Source organism: Trachypithecus francoisi, unplaced genomic scaffold, assembly GCF_009764315.1.
Source record: "Trachypithecus francoisi isolate TF-2019V2 unplaced genomic scaffold, Tfra_2.0 Lachesis_group0, whole genome shotgun sequence".
NCBI classification, from domain to species: domain Eukaryota; kingdom Metazoa; phylum Chordata; class Mammalia; order Primates; family Cercopithecidae; genus Trachypithecus; species Trachypithecus francoisi.
In genome coordinates this window covers 44985709-45011473 of record NW_022681453.1, presented here as the reverse complement: position 1 = coordinate 45011473, position 25765 = coordinate 44985709, and the positions used below count along the sequence as shown (strand labels likewise).

General features: G+C 35.2%; 1 protein-coding gene across 2 annotated transcripts in view; it reads right to left on the bottom strand.

The window, feature by feature from the left end:
• CNTN6 (contactin 6) overlaps nt 1-25765 on the bottom strand; it is a 303559-nt gene that overhangs the window by 53282 nt on the left and 224512 nt on the right. For both annotated transcript variants that reach the window (XM_033210480.1, XM_033210479.1), the window contains exons 8-11: nt 22800-22984; nt 18717-18853; nt 17086-17215; nt 14687-14837 (exon numbers count right to left, since the gene is read on the bottom strand). In XM_033210480.1, coding sequence (XP_033066371.1) covers nt 14687-14837; nt 17086-17215; nt 18717-18853; nt 22800-22984 — 603 coding nt within the window. The remainder of the gene's footprint in view (nt 1-14686; nt 14838-17085; nt 17216-18716; nt 18854-22799; nt 22985-25765) is intronic.

Sequence of the window (25765 nt, the reverse complement as noted above, 5' to 3'; positions counted from 1 at the left end):
GGCTTGAAGTGAGGCAGCAGCTGTGCAGTAAGATACAATCATTCATTGCGGCCCTGCAAGTGGACCTCCCTGAGAAGCAGAACTGAACACTGTTTCCTGGGGAACCCCACCAGGGTTTACAGCTTTCTCTAACACACCCTTCTCCAATCACTACTGTTCACGATACGCTCTTTCTCCTCACATCGAAAAACTGAGAGGCAGGGAGATTCAATAACTAACTTAACCATAGCCCTGATAAAGGTCTTCTGATATGGAGTCAGTGTTTTTTCTACTGAGTCACTGTCTAAATCATTTTACTGTCTTGTACTTTTAATTTTCTTTTTAGATAAGTTTTTGTTCTCCAAATATGCTGTAAAAGCTAAGGTTTGTTTGAGGCAGGTGATACAGGGATTATAAGACTACGGACTCTAAAGTCAGATTACTTTGAATATGTGCCTGGGTTTCCCTTTTTGGCCATGTTAATTTAGGAGCAGTTGCTTGATTTCTATGCCAACTTTATATAGAATGGAGATATGAGTAGTAATAACATCATCATCTTGTTTTGAGAATTAAATGCATTATGCTATATATATAGAGAGAGAGCCTAGAGCATAATGGGTGTCCCAAGATAGTAGCTAATATTCTTTATTTGTTTATATTCTCCAGGAAGTCCAACAATTAGCAGGTACTTAATAAATATGCATTTTTTTCTGATTGCATTTACTGTTACTCAGTCTTTTCTTTCTAGACCCAGATGTATATTTGTCAATATTATCAATAAATTCAGTCCCCTAACAGAAAGCGATTTAGTCAAACAACCACCTTGTTTATAAGTATAAATAAGGAGTATAAACTTTATACTTAGAAACAATGTGGCTATTTAATGATTGAAGTGACTTTCTGTTAGTCTGCTGATGCTCCTTAAAGCAGTACAAAAGTTGATGCAAAGAAATGGAGTTGGCCTTTGAACAATGCAGTGGTTGGGGTGCCAACTTTCTCACAGAGTTGAAATTCCACCTGTAACTTTTGACTCCCCAAAATCAACCACTAATAGTTTCCAATTGACCAGAAGCCTTACTGATAACATAAACAGTCCATGAACAAGTTTTGTATGTTATATGCATTATACAATGTATTTTTACAATAAAACCAGCTAGAGAAGATAACATGTTACTAACAAAATCATAAGGAAGAGAAAACATATTTACTATTTATTACGTGGAAATGGATCATAATAAAGTTTTTCATCATCTTGACATTGAGCAGGCTGAGGAGAAGGAGGAAGAGGAGGGGTCTGGTCTCACTGCCTTAGGAGTGGCAAAGGTGAAAGAATTGGAGGAGGTGAAAGGAGAGGCAGGAGAGGCAGGCACACTCAGTATAACTTTTAATGAAAATAACTCAAGTATAAATAGACCTGCACGGTTCAATCCCCATTGTCCAAGGGTCAACTCTACATTCAAATCACTAGGAAAAGAGTCGGTGTATAAAACAAATCTTAATCATTCTTTTGTTCAGTTCTGATCATGAAACTAAAGGGTATAATACAAGCCAGAGTAAAATGTTTTTAATTATTATGACACTATAGACCCTGTTTATTGGTTCCTAAACATTCATCTGACTCACAGAATTGTTGCAGTAAGACCTCCAGTATTTTTTTTAGCCACTGTCCTAGCTCCAGGCAAAAACTAGTGTTGCTTTGGGCACCTGTATCGAGTTATATTAGGCATAGTGTAATTAAATCTATATGGGCAGTAGGAAGAGGGAAAGGAAAAGAAACAAAAATGAAAACCTACATGAAGTGACATCATAAAAAGGTAACAAATAAATCCAATTTGCTATGTTTTGCTGGAAAGCAGATGCTTATAAAAGAAATAGACCAGGCAGGGTGGCTCACACCTTTAATCTCAACACTTAGGAGGTCAAAGCGGGCAGATCACTAGGTCAGGAGTTCGAGACCAGCCTGGACAACATGGTGAAACCCCTTCTCTACTCAAAATACAAAAATTAGCCAGGCATGGTGGCGCTCGCCTGTAATCCCAGCTATTCCAGAGGCTGATGCATGAAAATTGCTTGAACCCAGAAGGTGGAGGTTGCAGTGAGCCGAACTCAAGCCTGGGTGAAAGAGTGAGACTCCACCACAAACAAACAAACAAAAGAAATAGACCTGAGTAATTTTATGTTACTTGTTTTTACAACTCTCAACAAAATCTAGAAATACATATTTTTAACATTAAATAGCTAAGGATATACTTCTCATTAACTGATTTTTCAAGGATGATTCAGGGTCTTAGGTAGTTAACTGAAAGGGTTTTATCAGCAAATAGTTGTTCAGAAGGGTTATCTAGATATTAGAAATAGACTCAAATACATTTTAATTTAAATGAGAATGTTACTGGTGCCAGTTTCTACTTTTTCAGAATTCCTAGTGTCTGTAATTGTATTTACAACTAGTGTGTAGTTACTGGAGTGAACAGATGATTCAATCTTAAGTCTTTGGATCAACTATCTTAAACTCTAAAGAAGAAAGCAAGCATCAAATATTCAGACTTCTAAATTTATCAAAATGTGTCTCCTTGTTTAATATGCACAAATAATTGAAGTGTCATCTTTGTAGTGGCTGACACAACACAGACAGATTCAGGGTGACTGAATTATGGCACAAATTAGGAGATGGTAGGTAACAGCAGTTGCTAAATAACGTAATTATTTGGTTCCATGATGTGTCTTTATTCTGATGGCATGCCAGAGTGTGTTGCTATGCTGACTCCCATAAAATGTTAAGGAAATACAATTTAACATTAATAAAACGCATCAGATGGAAAGCCTAACTAAATTAATCCAGTGAAACAGGCCAAAGAGAAATATTTAGCTCTTCAGTAGAAAAAGGGAAAGATAGAATGTCTCCATTCGCTGCAGCATTTTGGGATGCCTGAGAAAACACAAAAGATAATTAATACAGATTCATATGCTAACATGCCTTACAGCCCAAGTAAATCAAAAGAAAAGATGAGAAAGTACGAAGTTGGCAATTGATACAACAATTTGTGAATGCAGGACTTTAAAGAAACAAATTAAAAAAACAAAACAAAACAAAAAAAAACAAAACCAAAAAACTATGCTCCTAAAGTAACTAGAGGAGAACCAATTGAAAATACAGTGGAGGAGAGAGTTATGCAGAACATAATGGAGAAATCTGAACATTGTGAGGACATTCTGGCTGTGCTATTATTACATTTATGACTATGAACCTATTGTGTGATTTCCTCAGGGCTTTGAGGTTTTATAAATGTTGTTTCTGCTGAAAACTTTGGGATAGACAGATGAGATTCAAGTCAGATGACCTTAAACTAGCAACTTGAACCTTAAGGTTCTCAGCGTCCTTCACATATAAAAAGGTGAGAGAACGGGACTGGAACACTAATGATTATTAACCCTTTCACTCCAGCTCCCTGTAATCTGGTGATTTCAGAACATGAGTATCTGAAAACTTGAGTATCAAGATTGAACACAGTTTTGAAAGTGAAGGATGCTAGTGGAATTTTCAATCCTGGATTCCCTTTGGCTACTGAATTACAGCATTCTTCAGAGTCTACAAAATTAGGTTTACAAAAGTGGCTGAGAATAGGGGACCAAACTGGGTATGACACTTTGTTAACTTTAATTCTTTCTTCTTCGTTATAATACACAGTTTTATAACTATTTTAATTCCTTTGCGGAGCTTAGCAACTTTATACCTGTTTATTGAATTTGCATATCTATCTCTCCATGCCATCAAAAATTACACTGTATGTTACATTAAAAATCCAACCAGTCCGACGGGAGCGGTGGTTCATGCCTGTAATCCCAGCACTTTGGGAGGCCGAGGCGGGCGGATCACGACATCAGGAGGTCAAGACCATCCTGGCTAACACCGTGAAACCCTGTCTCTACTAAAAAACAGAAAAAATTAGCTGGGCCTAGTGGCGGACACCTGTAAGTCCCAACAACTCGGGAGGCTGAGGCAGGAGAATGGCGTGAACTTGGGAGGCAGAGCTTACAGTGAGCCAAGATCGCGCCACTGCACTCCAGCCTGGGCAACGGATCGAGACTCTGTCTCAAAAAAATAAAAAATAAATAAATAAAATAAAGAATAAAAAATAAAAAAATCCAATCAGTCTTTTGAACATTGTGTATTCAGTATGCTGCACCACTGAAAGGACTGAATTTTTTGTATTGATGTGAATAAATAAGACTCCCATCTTTCAGTATTTGGACAACATGTTGATTTATTCTATACCTTTTAGCGACATAAAGATAGAGCTTTACCTTGCATATCATTATTTGCAGAATTTTTTTAGTATAACTGTGAAGAAACGAAAAAATGTATATATTGTGAAGGACTGCCTTTAGTTCCACAGATGGACACTATAATTCATCAGAAATCTAATTAAAATCCTGCAGTATGATGTTTAAGATTATACAAGGCTTTGGAGTCAGATCTTCTCAGAACTGAATGTTTTTCTGTCTCTTACTGGTTGTAGTATGATACTTAACTTCTCTAAGTCTTAGTTTTACTCATCTAAAAATATGAATAAATGCCTCACATAGGTATGTTGTAAGAATTCAACGAAATGATGTATCAAATATCTTAACACATTATCTGCCTTTGATGGATACCATATCAATGGATATATCATCATCATTATCATTCTTATATAGTGAAACTCAAGGTTAAATACGGGGAGGACAGATTTCTAGCTGTATTTGGTTAATTTAATTGGAGACAGAATTAAAATATATGTTATTAGGTACATCCAAGCATTCCTTGAGTAGTTGAAGAGTCAGTTCTTGGATGCTTCACAAAATGATTTGAGTCTCCTTTACTGCATTTAGAGGACTCATGGGAGAAGTATGTCTTGTATTGAGGAAGGGAAATCTGTACCCAAAATTCTGAAATGACACCTAGTCTGGATACCAAATACAGAATAAGACAGTCACATAATAAGCCTGTACCTCCTACTTTTATCTTCCAGGAAAAATTTTCACTCACTCTTCAACTGCCAGATCAGTTACTTCCAACCTGTTGAAGCCTCTCTAGACTCCTGTAAGCCAAGTTAGTGAATTGCCCTCACTCTCTTCATGTTCACCACGTGTTGGTGGTGACACACACCCCACTGTCTTGGAGCTGTGGACTTGTCTGTCTTCCCCAGGAGACTCTGAGCTCATTCAAATGTATAAACCCAGAATCTTTCACAAGGCCTGTCAAATTGGTTTGCCACTGTACTTATAAATACATGAATAGTTTGACAAGCCACACTTGAGACTCACATTTGTCACTTCAAATTAGTAGTCCTCAAACTATGCTCCCTGGAGAGCTAGGGGATTTCTAGGGCACACCATGGAGCTTTAGGGTGAGAGGAAATGAAGAGGGCATTGAGTGGGGTTCTGATTCTCCCTCCAGGACATTAGCCAGATTAGTACAATTTTATCTGTGGTATGAAAAGTTTTCTTGCATAAATTTGATTTGAAAAAAATTTTAAAAGTTCTACTATGATAAAAAAGAAAAATAAAATTGAAAAATTCTAGCCAGTGGCTAAAAAAAAAAAAAAAAAAAAAAAAAAAAAAAAAAAAAGTGCTCTGACAGCTTCACTGCTTGTTTAGAAGATATTAACAAGACTGATTTCTACATTGTTACTCCAGCTTTTATTTCTTCACCTGGATTGTCATAGACAGCAATTCTCTTTCTAATGATTTATTTATTTATTTTTTAAATGCACTCACTGGCATTAGAAGGTGTGGGTGGAACAAATATCTGTCATCAACCATTTGCTTTTTAAGTAAATATAAAAGGACATTATACTTTAAAATATATCAAGTAACCACTTCATTTCTCAAAAATCAAACCAAGAACAAAGGTCATTTGTATAAATTACATGAATAATTGACCTTTTCTGTCTATAAAATTATTGCTGTTGAATATTTATGTAAAATTTTGAAGAGACAAATGTCACTCAGAAATTAGAAGCAAGAGGTAAAAGTAAGTAGACACCATTCTAGAGCCAATTATATTCATATTTTCAAAAAGTGAGAGAACTAAGGATTTACATCTCTTCAACAGTGAACTAGAATGAATGGCTGAACTGTTAGGATAGGAAGCAAAGTTCTGGGGTGGAACAGAGATAAAATGAAGCACATTTCTATTTAAGCTGAGTGTATGTACCAAACGTGCTCCTCTAGGTAGTATTCAACAACTTCAGCCTCTCTTGAAGGCAGAGGTAGTGAACTTATACAAATTCAGATTCCTTAACCTATTCCACACCTACTAAATCAAAATCATGGCCACAGCTCTGGGATCTGCATTTTCCACAAGATTCTTATGGTGTATGATCAAATTTGAAACTGATACAGCAGCCCATGAATTCACAGCCACTCTACAAGGAAGCCTACCCGTTTTCTGTTGTAAGATACTGTTTAAGAATTTATAAGATGTTATTTATTTTGTGAAACTTCTTTGCTTTCTCCTATTTACCCTTGGTTGAAAGCCACAGGATGTCATTACCCATCACGAAAACATAGGAGAGGGACTACAGCAGTAATAGGCCAACATAAGGCAGAGGGGGAAAACAGCACACATCAACTTAGGCAGGCTGGATTTAAAGGCAGGCTTTATATCTTTAATGAACTGGAGCTTTTTCAGACCATTGCAGTCGGGTGGTTCTGTAGGCACTGTGTGAGAGGTGAGTGCCCCAGACCAGTGGAGGTCAGTGGGGATAAAGAAAGGAGAATTGGATGGCAAGAGGGGAAAATGAAAACAAGACTGACAGGGGCACACACAGGATTTTAGCTTGTTACATCTTCATGTGACACAGGCAAGACTATCAGATGGCTCTTGACATCTTCAACATGTATTCCCTTGGAAAGACTCACCTCAACAAGGCTCTCAGGAGTTGAGTACGAACGATTTAAAATTTTATTACAAAGAGGCAGCACAGAAGGGAGATTGTAATAAGCCTAGCATTATGCAGACTGTCATTCTTCCTTAAATATGGGAACATATGGTTCATTTGCCTATTTGATACTCATGCTACCTGATGTACTAAGCACTATTACATTAAGTAGTTGGTGATACAAAATAAAATTAAATTTATTTGCTTGTTCCATTAGGAAGCTCTGCAAGGAGGAGGAAGAGATAGAGAAGCCTGCTTTGCAGTTACTGCATAATGGTTAATGTTGCCTTGAAAAGGCATGTGCAACGGAGATATTTTATTAAGACTGAGCACTTGCGGGTAAAGGCAAAAGTAAAAGGAACAGTAATAATTTAGAAGGTAGATATTGTAAAATATATAGAGAAGTGTCAGACAGGGAGGAAGGATCATATAATTGGCTGTCTTGCATTCTGGCCGCCAGACTCCCGTTAGCTGGTGCCTCCACAAGATAAGATGATCGGAAAAACCTCCAATAAGGAAATGTGATGGTAGCTAAGTATTGGGCAACGGCTGTGTAACTAGAAGAACTGCTTTGTCTACATGACTTAGCTATGAGAAGAATAAAGACAAACTAATTTTTTTTCTGTTCTTTTTGTGTGTCAGGCATTATGCGAATGGTTTTCAAACAAGTCTTCCCAAGGGGACCTTTGTACGCATGAAGAAATGAAAGATCCAGTGACTTGCTCAATAACTAGAACTTCTTTCTTGTCACAGGGAATTCCCTGGTCCTTTCTCTCATTGTTCTTTCTCTGTCATCTCCTTCTCTCTTACTTTGGCTTCCTTCTCCCGCTTTCCATGTTCCCTACCATCTTTACACCTTCCTTATGTAGTTCTCACACGATGGAATAGGGTGCCCAAGAGGAAGGTGTCTGGGCATTGTGGAGCCAGGCAGGTGGAAGTGCAGTGGGTCTGCTCTAAATTTGAGGTTTGAAGGCAAAAATATTGAAGAAGCACCACTTGTTCAATAATTGAATAAGACTCCAATTCACCTAATGGGTTCACTCTTTCCCACAAGGTACATGCATTTGCCAAGTGCCCAGGGCCACACAGGTTTTAACAGTAGCATTATTGTAGGATAAATCACACAGAATGCATGATTTGATAACACCTGTCTGCAAATATATATACTTGGGGTAAGTAGGTAAAGGTAATGGAATTGGTTCCCAGAGAGTCCAGCTGTCCGCTTATTTCAGTTCTGGGGAATATGATCACATTCTGAAACCAATTGCCAAGGGGTAGACTCACTATAATTGAGTTAGTTTGATTCTCTGTAAATTTTAAAATGCTTTTGTATTTAACTTTTTGAGATTACTAGGTTAAAAATGATATGAATTTAATCATATAATCGGTGACAACTGTGATCCTCAGAAATATATCTGAATAGGAAAAAAAATGTGCTTTAACGTTCTGAGATATGTAAAGTGCCTGGTACACCATCTAGCATATAGAAGGTGCTTAAAGTGGTTATCATCATTATTAATGAGAATTTTTCTGACTTTTAGCTGAATTTTATTTTATTTAATTTATTTGATTTTAAGAAATCAGGACAAAGTACAGTAGATGTTTTTTAGGAAAATGGGAGAAAATGCTGTCAATTACTTATAGATTCAGTTTTTTTGTTTGTTGGTTTTTTGAAACAGGGTCTCCCTCTGTTACCCAGGCTGGAGTGCAGTGGCACAATCATGGCTCACTGCAGCCTCAACGTCCTGGGCTCAAGTTATTCTCCCACTTCAACACCCCCACATCTCAACCATTAGCTGGCACCACAGGGTTGTGCCACCATGTCCCAGCTCATTTCATTTTTTTATTTTTTTGCAGAGACACGGTCTTAGTATGTTGCCCAGGCTGGTCTCGAACTCCTGAGCTCAAGCAGTCCTTCTACCTTGGCCTCCCAAAGTGCTGGGATTATAGGCATGAGCCACTGCACTCGACCAGATTCAATTGTATAATACTATTCTTCCAATAATAGGACCAAATTTCTTTTCTCTATCTCTTTGTTTTTATTGTTGCTAGCTTGTATGTCCACTATGAGCAAATCCCAGGTAATTCAGGCATTGTATTTAACGCTGCCTGTCAGAGAACAGCATTGAACTGTCTCTCCAGTGGGTTAACATTTCCTATTAAATTCAGGAGGTGATTCCTGAATAAGTAGCCAGCAGTCACTGGGCATAAGGAGGCAAATCCAGGACTTTGATTTCTGTCAGTTCACTTGCTAAGTAGATCCACAAGGAAAAAAAAGAAGTGATTAATCAAACTTAGCAGATGTGGAATTGATTCCCTCAGTTGCCTGAGAATGCCTTGCAGAGATAAACTTAATCTGTATTCATCCTGATTTTCCATGGTTGTTCCTTGATTGCCAGAGGTAAGCATTCACAACTGGGATATGCATACAAGTTACAATGACAGCAATAAATACATCCAATGTAGCAGTGTGTGTACAGCTCACCTGTCTTTCCACACACATTATTTGAGTCTCATATAACCTCACCAGAGAGACAAGTACTATTTTCTCTGAAATGAACAAATTGAGAACCTGTGAAGTTAAAGGACTTGCTAGAAGTTATCAACTAAGAAGCAGAATTGGGACTTTAACCCGTATCTTTGACTTCAAATAACTTTAAAGAAAAATATTATCATAAGAAAGGGCAAGAAGCATGTTATATGTCATGTGGCTATCTGGCTTAACATTTTTTCCCCAGCACCCAGTTAGGTTATAATAGGTGCTCAGCAAATATCTGCAAAATGAATGAAGGAATTAATAAATGAATAATCATACCACCGGTCTATTAATTATTAAAATTTTTGGCTTAGCTGAAAAATCTCTAAAGTTAGTTAAACAAATTAAATTTTAACTTTTATTAATTTAGCAACACAGAAAATATTTATTGAATGTGTGCTATATTCCAGGTTTGTGGTGGATGCTAGGCCTATAACGGTGAATTAAAGAATGGTGCTCGGTGCCTTCATGGAGCTTACAGCCTAGCTGATAGGGCTCTCTGTAAACTCTGAATCCATCCAACCGAATCATTTTAGCTGTTTTGACAGTTCACAGCAATTGCCGTGTTTGGCTCAGTCACTTGGTCACCCAAGCAAATCATTAAAACATATATAAAGTTATAACTAAGATAGAACTTTCAATTTCAACCTCCTGGGCTACGGTTTGCAATTGATTTCTAAAATGTAATCTCTGTGCAAGCAGACACTACATGAATATAGTGTTTCATATTTCTTAAAGTTGTTTTCATATTATTTCATCTTAAGATAAATCCAGGAAACAGTGGCCTAAAAAAAAAAAAAAAAAAAAAAAAGAGGAGTCTAGCAATTTTACTCAAGGTCATGCCACTTATCAGTGATGGATCTGAGACCACAACCCGTGTTTTCTAATTCCCAGTGCTTCCTGGTTCTCCTGCAGGAATATGCCTTTTGCTTCTCTTCAATATAAGTGCTATTTCTAAACCACTGGTGGGTCTACAAAGAATGAGACAGATGCTGCATGACCATTCATTCCTAGCAGGAAATCAGGCAGTCTTCGGACTCTGTAATGCCATCTACCTATTTTTGGCTCAAGAAATACTTTTCTCCTCTGACAGGCTACTATAAATATAGATCCTTGCTTTAGGAACAGAACTCTTAAAACAGCCAAGACTTCAATTATGGCACATAGGCTAATAAGAAATATGTTCACTGTATTGAGAAATGTTACTTAATCTGAATTATCAACACATCAAATTACATTGAGTCATGTGACAACAGCCTTTCAAAAACTGAAGAGCTGAGTGTATTCTCCATTATCCATAGAGAGGAAAAGACGTGAGTACAGAGATGGAGGACTTGGTACCAAGTCTAAGCTTCTTCACTTACTAGCTGTGTGATGGAAGCTGTTTCAATTCGTGTAAGACTAGAAGAAATTGTCAAAATATATATACTGCCACCCTTTTTTATAAGTCAGCAATTCAGTCTGATTACTTTGAATAGGTTTCTTTAGAGCCCTCTCAACCATCTCTAGGTAGTTATACTTTATTGGCTGCAAGAGTTAGTGACAATGAAATTTCAAAGTAGACAGTACCATATAGAAGTTTTATAACAGAAACTAAAAATGTACATTTCCTCGCGTAGGTATTTCCAAGGTCAAGAACTAGAAACTATTTCTACTTGGAATCATTGTAAAATTTTGAACTTTTTTTCTATATCTGACTCTTTCATTCTTTGTATATATACAACTATGTCATGTTTTAACAGAGGTATGAGATGGTAGAATATATATATATATATATAGCTATTTGAGTGAAATAATCTGTCTGGTGTGGCATTAAAAAATGTTTACTGGGCTCAGTGTTCTGTGTTTGAGTTGAGGATTTTGCACTGTAAATTCAGAAAATGGGCTATAGTATCTCTAGTGCTCCTTTCAAATATAGCATTGAACAGTGTATGTACACATGCAATAACCCTTGCATTTGTAATCAGATCTAAAGATAAATTGCCCAGTCAGCCTTTATGCACAATACTCTGTCCCTGACTCCTAATGTATTTAATTTTGTTTGCTTTGGAAATCTGATGCCAATTCCTAAACACCCATCTACCCACACCCCACCCACACATACATTCATACGTACATACTCAATCAAATAAACTTCTTTATGTATTCAAATATAAGAAAACATATTTTGTGAAATTAACTGCTATTTTAATATTGTCTTTGTCAAAGCTTTCTTTAATATTGTCTTCTTAAAGGCATGACAATTTGAAATCTAAATGTAGGTACTTTGCTAGGAGTTAGGATCTGTTCTGTCAACACTCTTTTGAAAAAGAAGAGGGGGTTCTGATCAGGGAAAAAAGAATTTGGCTACCATCTAATGGTTCAGACCAAAGATGTAGAAGAAATAATCAACCTTGGGCCTGAACAGGCTTGAAGAAACCATTTGAATTTCTCCCCTCTTTTAGGAAAATGAAGTACTTCTAGTTCACTTTACATATGAAGGTCTATAGAAGACAAATAACTTGCCCAAAGTAACGCTCTCAATAGGGTGTGGGCTGAAATCTTTTTAGTATCTCACACCACATCTATAGTAAACAGCAGTGCCCCTTTTTGCCCTTCTTGCTTCCTCTCCTTCTTTCTTTCCCCCTCTTTCCTTTCCTTCCTCCCCTCCCTCCTTCATTCCTTGCTCCTTCCTTCCTTCCTTCCTTCCTTCCTTCCTTCCTTCCTTCCTTCCTTCCTTCCTTCCTTCCTCTCTTTCTTTCTTTTTTATCACTACTCTAACTTTTTACCTCAATCTGTTTGGAAGTCCCATGATAAGACTATAAAAAAGGCAATAGGCCAACACAAACAGAGGCATAGATGCTGTGTTTCTCAACAAACAGCTTGAAGCCATGCACTTAACAAAGCCAGTCAGATCAGATGGCAACAAAAGAAGGGACAGGCTAGAAAGTGTGCAGGACATAGACTCATGGAGTTGACTGTGCGACCTTTTGAAAATTACTGCTCAGTGTAATCTCTACCAGGTGGAGATGTAGTGACTGTAATTACTACATTCTGCTACAGCTCAATTATTTTCAACTTTTAAGAATGCACAGTCAGGAGATTGTTTGTTTGTATGTATGTTTTCTTTTGTTAAGACCTGCAGTGAAACCCTAAAGCAATGAAAGGATAGAATGAAAGAATAATGTATAAATAGAACTCACAGGGTTCATTCCCTTAATCACAGAGAGACAATGCTGAACTGATATGACTATTAGTAACTGTGGTGAGGTTAAAATGACCCCAAATTTATTCTATATGGGGCAAAACAAAATAAAACAAAAACCTGAGACGTTTTTAAAAAGCAATTTCCCTCGTGCTTTTTTTTGTTATTATCTTAGCTTTTTTTTTTCCCTCAGTATCTTAGCTTTACTCAAATTCTCCTCTTCCTTTTCTTTCTCATTCCCACATACTTTGTGTTTGGACCTTTAAAGGCTGTGGAAGGTAAATGTCATCATTCTGCTCTTTGGGTGAGTTACTTTATTAAATGAGTCACAGTTAATCAATTTGTCCAGACCCTCAGTACAAGGTGCTGTGTTTGATACTGCAGGATCTCTTGTGTTTTTCTGTTCCACAGCAGTGTGTTCAAACCTTGATTCAATTTTAGGAATGAATGCGGAAACATTTAAAAAGAATTCACAACTAAATCTGTTGGGAGCAAATCTCCCAGGCAATGCACACAGAAGAGACCCAGCCTGAGTCAGGACAACAGGTTTCCTTTCACCTTTTCTTTCACCTTAGTTCTGAAGCACCTGTTCTTATGTCTTGAGGCATTTCCCCAAGAACAGCCTTTCTGTAAAGCAGGCAACACCTTACATATTCACCCTTTTTGATTCATTCATTTATTCCACAGATATTTATTAAGTTTTGGTTCTGTGCCAAGGCACAGGACATGCAAAGATAAATTTGACATAATTCCTGTTCTGGGAAAAGCTTTAGTCCAGGGATGTAAAGAAATGTAGAGAATAAGGAAAGAAAGAATGCCCTAGAATGGGGCTCTCTGGTGTACACCTAATTGTGTAAATGGAAAGGTTCTTCAAGGCAGCAGTTATAACCATGAAGGGACTCTACACAAATCACAGAGACCCCTGATTTTGTTTGTTTTAACCTCTTATCTTTCTTCGTGGGTCACAAATGAAATCTTGGGATTAGAAGTGATAACATGATGTCCCTGCATTTTTTTTCTGGCATGGGAGATTCAACACCAGAATGCAGATTTCTAACTTTCTCTGAAACACTGGAAGTTCTACAAACCTAGTTCTCCTTTCTCACAAGACAACCAGAATTTGGAGTTGTGACTTTCCCTTTTAGTTATGGAACTCACTTTCTAGTCCTTCACAGTCATTTCTTCCAAGACTCACGATTGTCATTTTTTAACATACTTTAGTTGTCTTTTCTTTCACCTGGCTTTTTAACCTGTCTGTACTGGTATACACATAAGTCATGGAACATATGATGCTGAAGAAGAGCTCTTGAAATAAAGGAACTATTTTCATATCTTTAGCACAATGGCTCATTCACATTAGGATTTAATAGCATATCTGATTACATAGTAACACATGTGAGTTATTAAAAGAGAGCAGCATCTGTGGTCTAGTCACCTCATGTATACAAGGCTCTACAGTACAATAGAATAAAAGATATTACAAGTAGAGAAAAACACCTTTTTTTTTTTTTTCTGTCAAACTCTCCTAGAAAACATGCCAGTGCTGACCTAGGGTTTCTCAACTGCATCCATTATGGGAGGAAATCTCTCTTCTTTCTCTACAGGAACCTCTCTACATTTCTTCATGTGGTGAATTCATTTTGTCATGGGGTGAACACCTGTGTGACTATTTAAAAACCACAACACCAGGTGTGTGCCAATGAGTGTCTCTCTCCTTTGTGAAATGTTCTTCACACTGATTTCTCAGCAGGCTGGGTCGGGAAAAAGCCTTCAAACTGAATGTAGAAAAAGGTCTTAAAAGATTTTTTAAAATCTATCTATTACAAGTGCATGCACTGAAAATATTGCAGCTAACTTATATAAACAGGTCTTCATTTTATCAGATCCTTTTGTTTTTTATTATTTTAAAATGATGAGAAGAATGTTGGCATCTCTGGGTATGCCACTGAAAGTTTATCATAAAAGAGGAAATTTTGAAAGGCCTATACTAAAACCTAAAAATTTGGAAGATGTTATATTATAAACGCTTAAGAATAGTTTTAAAAATAAAGATTGGTTTACCTTTTGCTTTGTCTAAGGGTCTCCGTTCCTCTTTTCCAAGAGATAGCTGCCCTGGGAAAAGCATTTGGTTTGCATTCGATAACAATATCCCCACCAACTTGAACAAATGAATTTTTTTTAATTGGACTTTTGGAGAAATCTGGAGCTGAGGCTAAAAACAAAATTAAAAACAAAATTGTTTAATTACTCAGTTAATATATAGTGACTCCAGGAGTGACTCGCTATGTTAGACAGAATCTAATATTTATAGCTGTAACCTCTTTTCAAGTTACTTTGCTCAAGGTGTTCTCAGACCAAATATTGACTTAACATTTTAGAGTTTATGTTTTGTTTGTAAAATGAAGATGACAATAGATATTACCTTAGGAAGTTAGTGTGGAGATTAAATGACGTAACAGTTGCAGTGGACTATAGTATAGTGCCTGGCACAAAGTATAGGCTCAATAAATGCAACTTATTTTTGTTTTGTTGGTGGTCATTGCAATAATAAAAGCAAGCTGGTAGGGAGGAGGCAAATTTGACAAAGTCACTTTTCTGGTAGCATTTGCAATAAAGAGGATTAAGATGGTTTCATAAGAGGCCAAAGAAGGAATTTTAATCCTGACCAGGAAAGTCTATTCCAGCCAAAACAATGATCATATATGTCATATACATATATATGATTAATCAGAACACACATACATACACACATATATACCTGTATACACATACATGTATACCCATATATACCTGTATACACATACATGTATACATATACACATACATGTATCCCTTATATAATGTACACACATACATGTATATGTGTGTGTGTGTTTCTGGTTTATTATATATGTATATAAGTCATGGAACATATGATGTTGAAGAAACACACATACATGTATACACACACATATATATGTGATTTATGTTATATATATATCAATGTGATTTATTTCAGTGGTATTTTATTGCAGTTAACACTGACATAAATCAGAAATATTTTATTGCTATTAGCAAAAAAAATACTATTGAAATAAATCGGAAATACTGTATCACTATGTCGGCTTTTTACCCATTAAATAAATGTTGAACAAATGCCAGCTCATAAGGACAAGAAATTATTAGGCTCTCAGGGTGCATCTAAATCTTTTCAACTTCATGAATGTTGGAATCCATGTGTCCAATCTCCATTTCTAACCTAAAGCTCAACTGAACTGAAGTTCTTTCAGATAGGCTATACTGTCTTGCTTCTGGGCTTTTCAGATGTTGCTTCTCTGCCCTTCACCTTACTGATGCACATTTTTACTTCTGACCTTAGATTAAAGGGAATGTCCTCAATTTTGGTTATGTTCAACTTGTCATGTGCCATAATAGCAACTCCTCAATTCTTAGCCATAAGAATTGCCACATTTTAAATCTGACACTTTTTTTCTCCTTGAAATTATAGGTTGAGTGAAGATAAAGATCACTTCATCTTGGTATGGCTCAGTACATAATAAATGTTCAATCAAACAGTAGTGATAGAAAAAAATGAACAAATGAATGAGTACTCATCACTCATAAGCTCATAAAACTGTGTGTCTTGTTGTTTGATCCTCCCTCTCTTTTATCTGCTTTGTTCTTCCTACCACTAAGAAAGCCTTGAGTGGGAAACTATCAATGAGTCACTTATTGTGGCAGATACCACTGGCTGGATTTCCCAAAATATCATTCTCAAATTGCTTTAATCTCAGCACTTTCCACCATAGGGACTTATTTTTCTACCTCCTCTTGATGTTTGGATGGTCATGTGACAGAACTCTAGTTAATGACATAAAAACGTTTGCTGTGGAAGCTAAGGGAAATTCTGCTTTTCTAATAAAAGAGATAAACGCGATTAGTTCTGTAACCTCTCTCTTCTTCTGCCTTGAGCATAGACATGATTTCTGTAACTAGAGCAGCCATCTTGAAACCATGAGGCTTTGATTCTGAAGGAAAGGTGTAAAGAATAACATTGTCAAGTTGAGGTGCCATACCCGGCAGCCAATGACCCTCTTGTTAAGAGATAAAATAAATCACTGTCTCTTTTAGTCACTGTGAATTGTAATTTTTTTATTACTTTTTAATTTGTAGCTGAAAATATTCCCAATATATATTCTTTGAGTTATACTCAAAAATTCATGCTAGAATCAGCTTTGGAAGAGCTTCCTCTGGTTTGGATGCAACAAATAATGGTTTTTTTTCTCAAGCCCCAGTGCATTGCCCAAGCAGGATAATAATTACCACCTTGAATTTTTTAAAAAGCTAATTTAGACATTTCCCATTATTTGATGGGACAGCAATTTCTAATTTACAAAAAAAAAAAAAGGGTTGGGATTATGTATAATTATAGCTTGTTTAAATGTCATTTTGAATTTGTTGGTTGTAAATGAATGACTTACCTAAAACTCTCAATTCAGCATTTGCATAAATTATCTGATATTTGTTTTCTGCAGCACATTGGTAGACACCAGAATCTGATACATTCAGCATCGTTATGATGAGCGTCCCATTTTCTATTTGAATTCTCTCCTAATAAAGGAAAAAGCATATAAAGATGCTAGTATGTTAATATAGCATCCTCTTAACCAGGATATGTTATTAAACAACATTTGTGTATATCTATGAGATCTGATATTTTGGTGTATTAATACACTACTAGATCCTGAGCAGCATTTTTAAGTTTAAAAAATGAAAATATGTTTAGGATAATGTTAGTGGTTACTAGTGTGTTTTATGTTATCTCATTTCTTTGACAATTGACATACTTTGCATAAAATGTATGTTAACTTTCTGTTATTTGGTATACATAATAATTTGGAATACTCTGCCATCCTAATTATTCCAAAAAACACGGTTAACAATAATGTTAGATATGTATATTATGACTAGAACATCACCTTGGCTTTCCATTTTCCAAAAGTTTCAAAAACATTTGAAATGTGATGATGTGATAATTTTCGAATTGAGTCCTGAGTTGGAGTAGTTAAATCCTTCCTTTCTACAGCCTACTATAAAGTGTGCCTGAAAAGCCCAAATCTGTTACAGAACCCCATTTGGGGTATAGAAATACAATTTTGAGTGCACATAATGACACAGCTAATAGTGCAAATATAACTTAAGACTAAATATTTCAAGGTACGTATTACCATACTCTAAGGAAAAGGAAAACAGGCTGGAGGAAACAGAATGCTATATGCTAAGGCATGCAGGAAAAAATTTTCACTGATACTGAAACAAAGAACAGCGTTATATTCAGCTTCCAAACAACAGATGTTCTTTGTGTCTCTGGCTATGCCTACATGTGCAAAGTAAAATGGAGAATTAACACAATTATCTGGATAATGTATTAGGTAAAAAACAACGCTTTCATTTCCTAAGTGTTGTAGAAGAAAGTATGCTTTAAATTGAGAAATGTGGATAACTGCCTTTGTTATTTACTTTCCTAGGAGTTTAAAGACAGTCATCAGTGTTCATAAAAGCAACATACTGGGTAGTGACTAAGAGATTGGGTCCTGATATCAGACCTAAATAAAAGTTTAAAATGCTAATTCTAACATTTCCTAGCTGCTGTGTGACTTTAAACAAGTGGCCTAACCTCTCTGAACTCATTTTCTTCATCTATATAAAAGAAGAATAACTGTATCTCTCTCATAATGTTTTCATCAGGGTGATGATGCAATAAAATAATGCATGGAAAAATATTTAACACAGGGCTTGGCTCATATGAGAGTTCAATAAAAATTATCTGTGTCGATGATGACGACGATGATATTTAAATGTGAATCTATTACTGACTAACTGTGTGATTTTGTGAAAGTTATTTGTCTTGTCTACACGTATTTTTATCTTTTGAAAGATGGGTTACTTTGCAAGTTTATTTAAGGATTAAATAAATCAGTTTATGCATCCTTTCCTGAAACATACTAAAGACTCTATTAATATTAGCTGTTTCTGTTAGTTACCAGTACTGTTAGTAACAAAATTTACCTAGTAGAGTAGGTAAACTTTTAATATCAACATAGTTGCTTACCTCTGGATTGAGTCGTTCGCCATTTTTTAACCACGTGTACCAAGGGTTTGGCTTTCCACTAGCTTTACATTCCCAGAGCAAGTTGTCATAGATAGAGAGGTATGTATTTTGGATTTTCTGTTCCCATTCTGGAGGAGCTGTTTCAAAAAGGCAAGTGCAACTATTTGGTAAGGCAATTATCCAAGACATTATGCTATATTCCAACGGTTATAGAGATCAGAAGGGCAAGGCTAACTGGGTCCAGTTGGATTGCACACACATGATTTACGGGACGGGAAATGCAGGAGCTTCAATGTGGGGTGACAGAAATCCTGTTGCAAATATCATTGGGCATTTGGCTCAAGTTAAATGTTTGTCATCTGTCATTTTGCTGCACCTGTATAACAACTTGGGAGCTGTGGGAAAAGGCCAAAATGTAGAACAGGGCCAAGGAATAAATCGGTGCTAAATATTAGAACATAGGTCAAGTTAGAAAACGTATATCAAATCTGAACCTGTGTAATAAATCTGAAAGTTCAGTGATTATATTTGTTCTAAACTAAAAGTAATAAATCTGTATCTATTTCAGACACAATTACAACTCAATACCTTGAAGCATAAATCAACCATGAGCCTCCTTGCATTTTGGTAGAAAGATAATCCAGTATTATTTTTTCCTAGATAAAACTCTTGACAAGGAATGTGAACATTTGGGGTTTTATACAGGTTCAGTATCTTACTTTAATTCTGGGTGTGAGTTTTACAAATTTTCTTTAATTTGAGGAAGTTCTTAATAGTACTGAGGCAACAAGCAACTGGCATAATTGATGTGAAAGTAAGATTGCATTATTTTTACCATCATTTATGGAAACAGGCAGGTTGGAAATTAAATGTTTTCCCATGAATATCTCTTTCATAAACTGACTGGAAACTTCCTGGAGGTGCCAATTAATCCCTCTCCTTTATTTAGTTCTGTCCTTGGATATATAGAAATATATGACGCTTCCTTTGGACTCTCAGGCTGTGGCAAGCCAGATGTTTTATATTTGTAACTGCACTTAATTCCCTCTATAACCTTTCAGTGGATTCTTGCAGAGATGTTAGGTAACCTGTTCAAGATGACATGGTAGAAAACAGGGAAGCCAAAATTTGAACCCTAAAAGCAGAGCCTAAGTAAAGGGCTTGAGTTCCACATGTTTATTTGACAATGCCAAGGGAAGAGTATGAGGAAAAAAAGATAGTCACAGGAAAGGAAAAAAAAGTCAATGCAAGGATGAGTTATTGAGTTGACCACCAACATGATTCATTTTTCTCCATCTTTTGCCAATTTCAAAGCAGTCTTTACGAGCTGTCTACCCAGGAAAATAAAGGGGGATCATTTAGTTCCCATCCATGGTCATCTAATGGTAGTACAGGTGTAAACTACTGGCACAGCCAAACTGTGCATGCTTAAATGCTGAGTAGACTTGCGAAGGAGCCAAGGAAAACCCAGAACAGAAAACAAGATGTACTTAGTAGTTTGGCACCTGAGACAACACTCTTTCAGGTTACACCTACAAAACAGTGCTGAACTGGTCACTGTAGCAATGGCTGAGGTAAGAAGTAGGATTCAAAATCGTATACAATATGAAACCCAAGTCTGTCTGATTTCTAGTTTTTCTGCTGCAAAACCTGCCTTCACCAAGACAGAAGACCCTTCAATGAGCCTACGAATGAGTAAAAGAAATTATTATGTCTCTGGGTGGTGGGAAATAAGCCTAGGATTACCTCTTGTGGAAATCAGGACAACTTCCAGTTATAGAATATGCTTCCTGCAGCCTTGAGGGACAAATCAAGGTAAAACTTAGAAGAGCTAGGTGTATTGATGAAATTGAGTCATGTTTCTGGGTATTATTAACAAAATTATATAATTCATAGGTATTTGTTTAGAAATTGTCCTAATATATGTTTGACCTAGGAAAAGAAATGCATGCTCATACATAATTTCACATAACTTAAAAAGGTTTCAGACATATTTGATTTTATGCTTAATGCGATAATTGTAGCTTTAGAACACATTTATTTATTTAACGTGCACATTCTTTGGATGATTAAAATTCTGGAGAGCAAAGTTCTAAATTTTCAACTAGGTAGGAAATTCATGGGAGAAGATGCTTAGGATTTTGGGTCTACCACAGAGGTTTGAGTTTTAGATATTTTTTCTGCCATGTTGACTGGTTATAAAAAGCCACTTTCCTCCTCTGAACATGTTCTATTTCTATGAATAATACTTTAGAGATTTTGTTTGGAGATTATAAAAATACAATATAGATGGATATATAATATTACTTGGCTCTGAATTATAATGTAAAGACAGCAATATAACTGAGACTGAGAGATTCTTTTCTTGAATTTTTCAGTTATTCAGCTCTGAGGTAACTGAGTCAGTAATCCTCTTTTCTTTTGAGAGAACTTCAGAAAGTAAATTAATACGTGACTTATAAGCATAATGATTATGTTATTGACCAAGTATCCATTATTTCCCCACAAGGACCATTTCAGGCTCATTAAATGGCTAATTTGGTTGTGGTGAGGTACAGTACAATGAATTTAGACCACCATGTTGAAATGCTATGGCAGAGTCCAGTTTCAGAAGACCTTTCAAGGTTCTGATCTTGAATCTGACAATCACTATCTGTGAGATCCTGCACAATTAACTTGAGTTTTTTTTTTGCCTATAGTATTACTGAACATTGTTTCTACCTCTTAAGATTAACCTTAAGATTTCTACTTCTTAAGATTAAGAATTCTATAAATGAATATTTGTAAAATTGCTACGTAAGCTAGCATTTGCTACATCAGTATAGAGAAAAGTACTTTATCATTGATTTCCAGTTTATGGATACCTTTGTGTTCTGGTGCATCTCTTGATTATATCTTTGTCTATTATATATAAAATGGAAAATATTTCTTTAAAACTAGCCAAAGCATTCAATATCTTCATTCTACTAAAACTCCCATTTGTATCCTATTTTATTTACAAAGGATACTAAATTCCAAAGACTTTCCTTTAAAGTGTAGGTACTATTGAAAAAAATATATTGTTTTTCTTGGCTAGCTTTGCTAAAACTGTAAGAGAATAATGAGTAGGAAATTATATTCTATATATAAAATAGTAGTTTTCATTGCAGGGTAAAGTTGGAAATTCTGAGGAAAATGGAAAATAATATTACAGACACACAATATGTTCTCCCCATGGGCACTCAATCAACATTCCAATGGGATAATTACAGTATCTTAGATTTTCCTAGTTATTACACACACATATTTTCTCCAATTACTTTATCATTGATTATAAACACATCACATAGGAAAGTATTTTTGGCTGTATATCAATACTTTAAAAAAATTATCTAATACAGATATATTAAATTTATCAAAGAAGTTAAAGATATTTTAATAGTATACAGCATTTTGAGAATTCTGAGGTATATTTTATTGTTTACTTAATGTAAGTAAGAGAAAATTTCAATCCTGGATGAAAGAAGACACGAAGACAGCTCTTAGATAATATATGCATTCATCATCTCTCTCAAGTTTATGAGAGCTTTTTGTAACTGAGACAAACATAATTTTAAATAATGTAATCACCTTAGTTTTATATTGCCTACTTAAGGGTAGACAAAATGCGAAAAATAGAAACAATATTATAAACCACCATGCAGTATTTATTATATTTTTCATATCAATTTTGTCCTTCATTTATTAATTCTACTTAGAATTAGAATCAAGATTGCTATAATCTGCTGCAGAATGTTTTATGGGAAATATATGGAGTTTATGCTACCTTTTATTATAAACTTTTATGGCTTTAACATGACACTGCTGATATTTTCAAGGCAATTATAATAAACAATAGCATTCATAGACCATGCTAAAATTAAAACTGTATTTTAAAGGTGGTCATTCCCAGCTGCTAATCATTGTATTAAGAATCTAAACCTGGAAATATGCCTTCCTTATTTCTCCCATGACACTTTTTCACAACATGCTAATGACTTCCACAATTTATTACGAGGGGCATTACCAAATATTTTATATACATTTGAAATTCAATTAGCTCACCATAAAAAATGAGTTGACCCTTTGCAAGGTTTCTTCCTCGAAGGTTACTTGCAATACACTCATAAAAGCCTTCATCTTCTTGTTGAAAGTTCGGGATTTCAAGGATAGCTTGGGATTTGCTGTACTTGACTTTCCCTGGCAACGGGCTCCCGTCCAACCTTCTCCAACTAATATCAGGGACTGGACTAAACAGTTATACCTCATTAGAATGGAAGATGGTTTAGTCTTTATGACAGCAGAATAAAAGAAGAGCATCCTTACAAATAACTCTCAAGAAAAATATTCTATCAATCTGTTGTATTATGACTAGTTTCCAGATCATGCAATCATTCACCATTCACTCAATCAGTCATTTATTTAACACTTTATTAAGTGCCTGCCATATGCAAGTCACTGTGCTATGTTCAGGGAAAATACTGGTGAATAAAATAGACATGTCCTCTGCCTTTATGTTGCTTACAGACTAGTGGGAAAACATACCATAAACAAATAATAAAAACAAGTACACTTGCAAACTGCAATAACCAAAACAAAAGAAATAGAGTGCAGAGATAGTAACAAGATTATGTCAATTTATTATAGTGCTCAAGGGAATTATTTGTGAGAACATGATATTTAAGACTAGGCAGGCTTTATATATATATATAAAACTAAACTGGTACTAATAGATAACTGAAGACATGTGATGAGTGAGGTAAATTATCCAGGGAAAACAGCACTATAAAACATACCCATATAAATGGGTAAATAGGTTCTATGATCCTCAAAAAAAGTACTTATTTATACACTATTTTAAAAAAATAAAATAAAGATGGATTTACATCACACCCTGTCTCCTGTTATAAAGAATTTGTAAATAAAGTTACCTTATGAATATGAATTTAGTCTACTTTCTCATATCTATTATTTTTAGTCCAATATGGGTATCTTTTGAGGGAGCAAAAACACATGTTATTATAAATGAAACTAAGTGTTTAACAATAAGGAATGAATTCAGAAATTAATGGTTTAGAAGGGATAATGTAAGAATGGGCAGGTTGCAAGCAGAGTTCCAGAAGGAAAATATTCACTACTAAACTAATGATTTGTAATACGAATCCCCAGTCTGTTCACATTAATATCTCTCCTTTCCTCCTGTCAAATCATTTTTCATTTCCTTATAGATTTTTAGATGATTTAAATGATTCTATTCTAATTATATTTCAAATTAATAATAATAATGGTAGTAAGTCATTTTGCAAAGTCAATTGGTAAACCTTGAAGAAGAGGCAGAATTTCTTCAAGTCAGCAGAAGGAATGTGGGAGACTCATGCAATTACATGCAGTGTTTGGCAAATAGAGATTTGGAGAGTTTGAGCAGTAAACAACTGCAGAAAGCTGGGGATGTCTCAGTAGAAGCTTCAAGCAAGAAAACTTATGAAGCCTTACACATTTTTATTGGAAAAAATTATGATCCTCTTGTGTACATCAAGGATAAAGGATAAAAATCACATGCCCTCAAACATATTTGTCAGAAAATGTGCTACAAATCAATGTTTGATTCATCTATTATATTCAGAATTAACATACAATTACAGTGAAAACTTGAATTTTGAATTGTCTTAAGTACAAAATAAATTAATTATTATCATATAGTAAGTTTTTGTCCTTTTAAAAAGTCTTGGCACTTACCACAAATTTAAGTTGACATTTCAGTAAATTGGTATATTCTTGGCAACAATTAACCTCAGATAACTGATGTTCTTTTTCACTCATTTTATGGCATACTAACCAATAAGAATGAAATTCTAGAAGTAACTTTATTCACATAGATATTCACAAAGTCTAGTGAATTTTATAGGATATGAGGTATTATTCAAGTAAAAATACATATGTTGTATGTATTGCATGTGAAGTTTTTATCTATAGGTAGTTGTGATATAAATGTCTTTTATTTTATTTTATTTTCTGCTCTCTGCTTATTTCTAGTTTTCATTATTTTCCTATAATGAGCATGCATTACCAGTGTAATAAAAATTTTCTAAGGAAGGTTTTTTACAAAGAAAAAATAGAGCTCTAATATTTGTCTGAATTCATGATCCTTCATCTTTTTATAACAGCAAATCTCTGAGATTTATGACAAATACATGCAAAGTATCCAACTGAAAAAGCTTTTAACCTAAAACATTCAGACAAAATATAAGTAAAAATAGTGTAATTTTCCCACTGCTCTTAGTTCTTTATGTTGATTGTGAAGACAGAAGTCATTTTTGTACGTAACTAAATACCTAAGTAATTGAACATTTTGACAATTATGATAACTGTAATACTATTACAACAAATAGCTACCTTATATGCATATATTATGCAGACTCACAGTACCTGTACAATACATAGTACCAAGTTCTCTGTATCTGTATAATATGTACATATAATTTCACTCACTTTTCCTAAAGCTAAAGAGGTGGAGCTGGGATTCATTTTCAGGTTTTCTTGAAGTAGAAGCTACAAGTATAATTCAAAGGAATACTGATTTCACAGCTATTGTGTTAGGTTGGTGCAAAAGTAATTGCAGTTTTTGCCATTAAAAGTCATGGCAAAAGTAGGATTACTTTTGCACAAACCTAATTAGACCTTTCCCCTTGCATCCTAGGTATTTGTTACTTTACAAAAGTGGATCTCCATTTTAAGTGGCCCAATTGTTTGGGTGTAAAGAGAATTCCACCTTTTCCAAAGAAAAATAACTCAGTGACAGCATTAAAGTCTTACTGGACAAGCATTTTCTCCCCTTCATAGGACAAATGGAGTATCTTATTTAGATATACTTTTCTTAGAGGAGTAACATGGCAGAAAATGTCAATGCTGGACTCATATCCCTTCTAACTCCTCTTCTGCCCCAGATTCCTATGTACTTTGCACCCTAAAAAGCCAGTACATGTTATCTCTTTTTTGGACACTGTCCTCAAGCTGCTATAGCTAACTTGTCT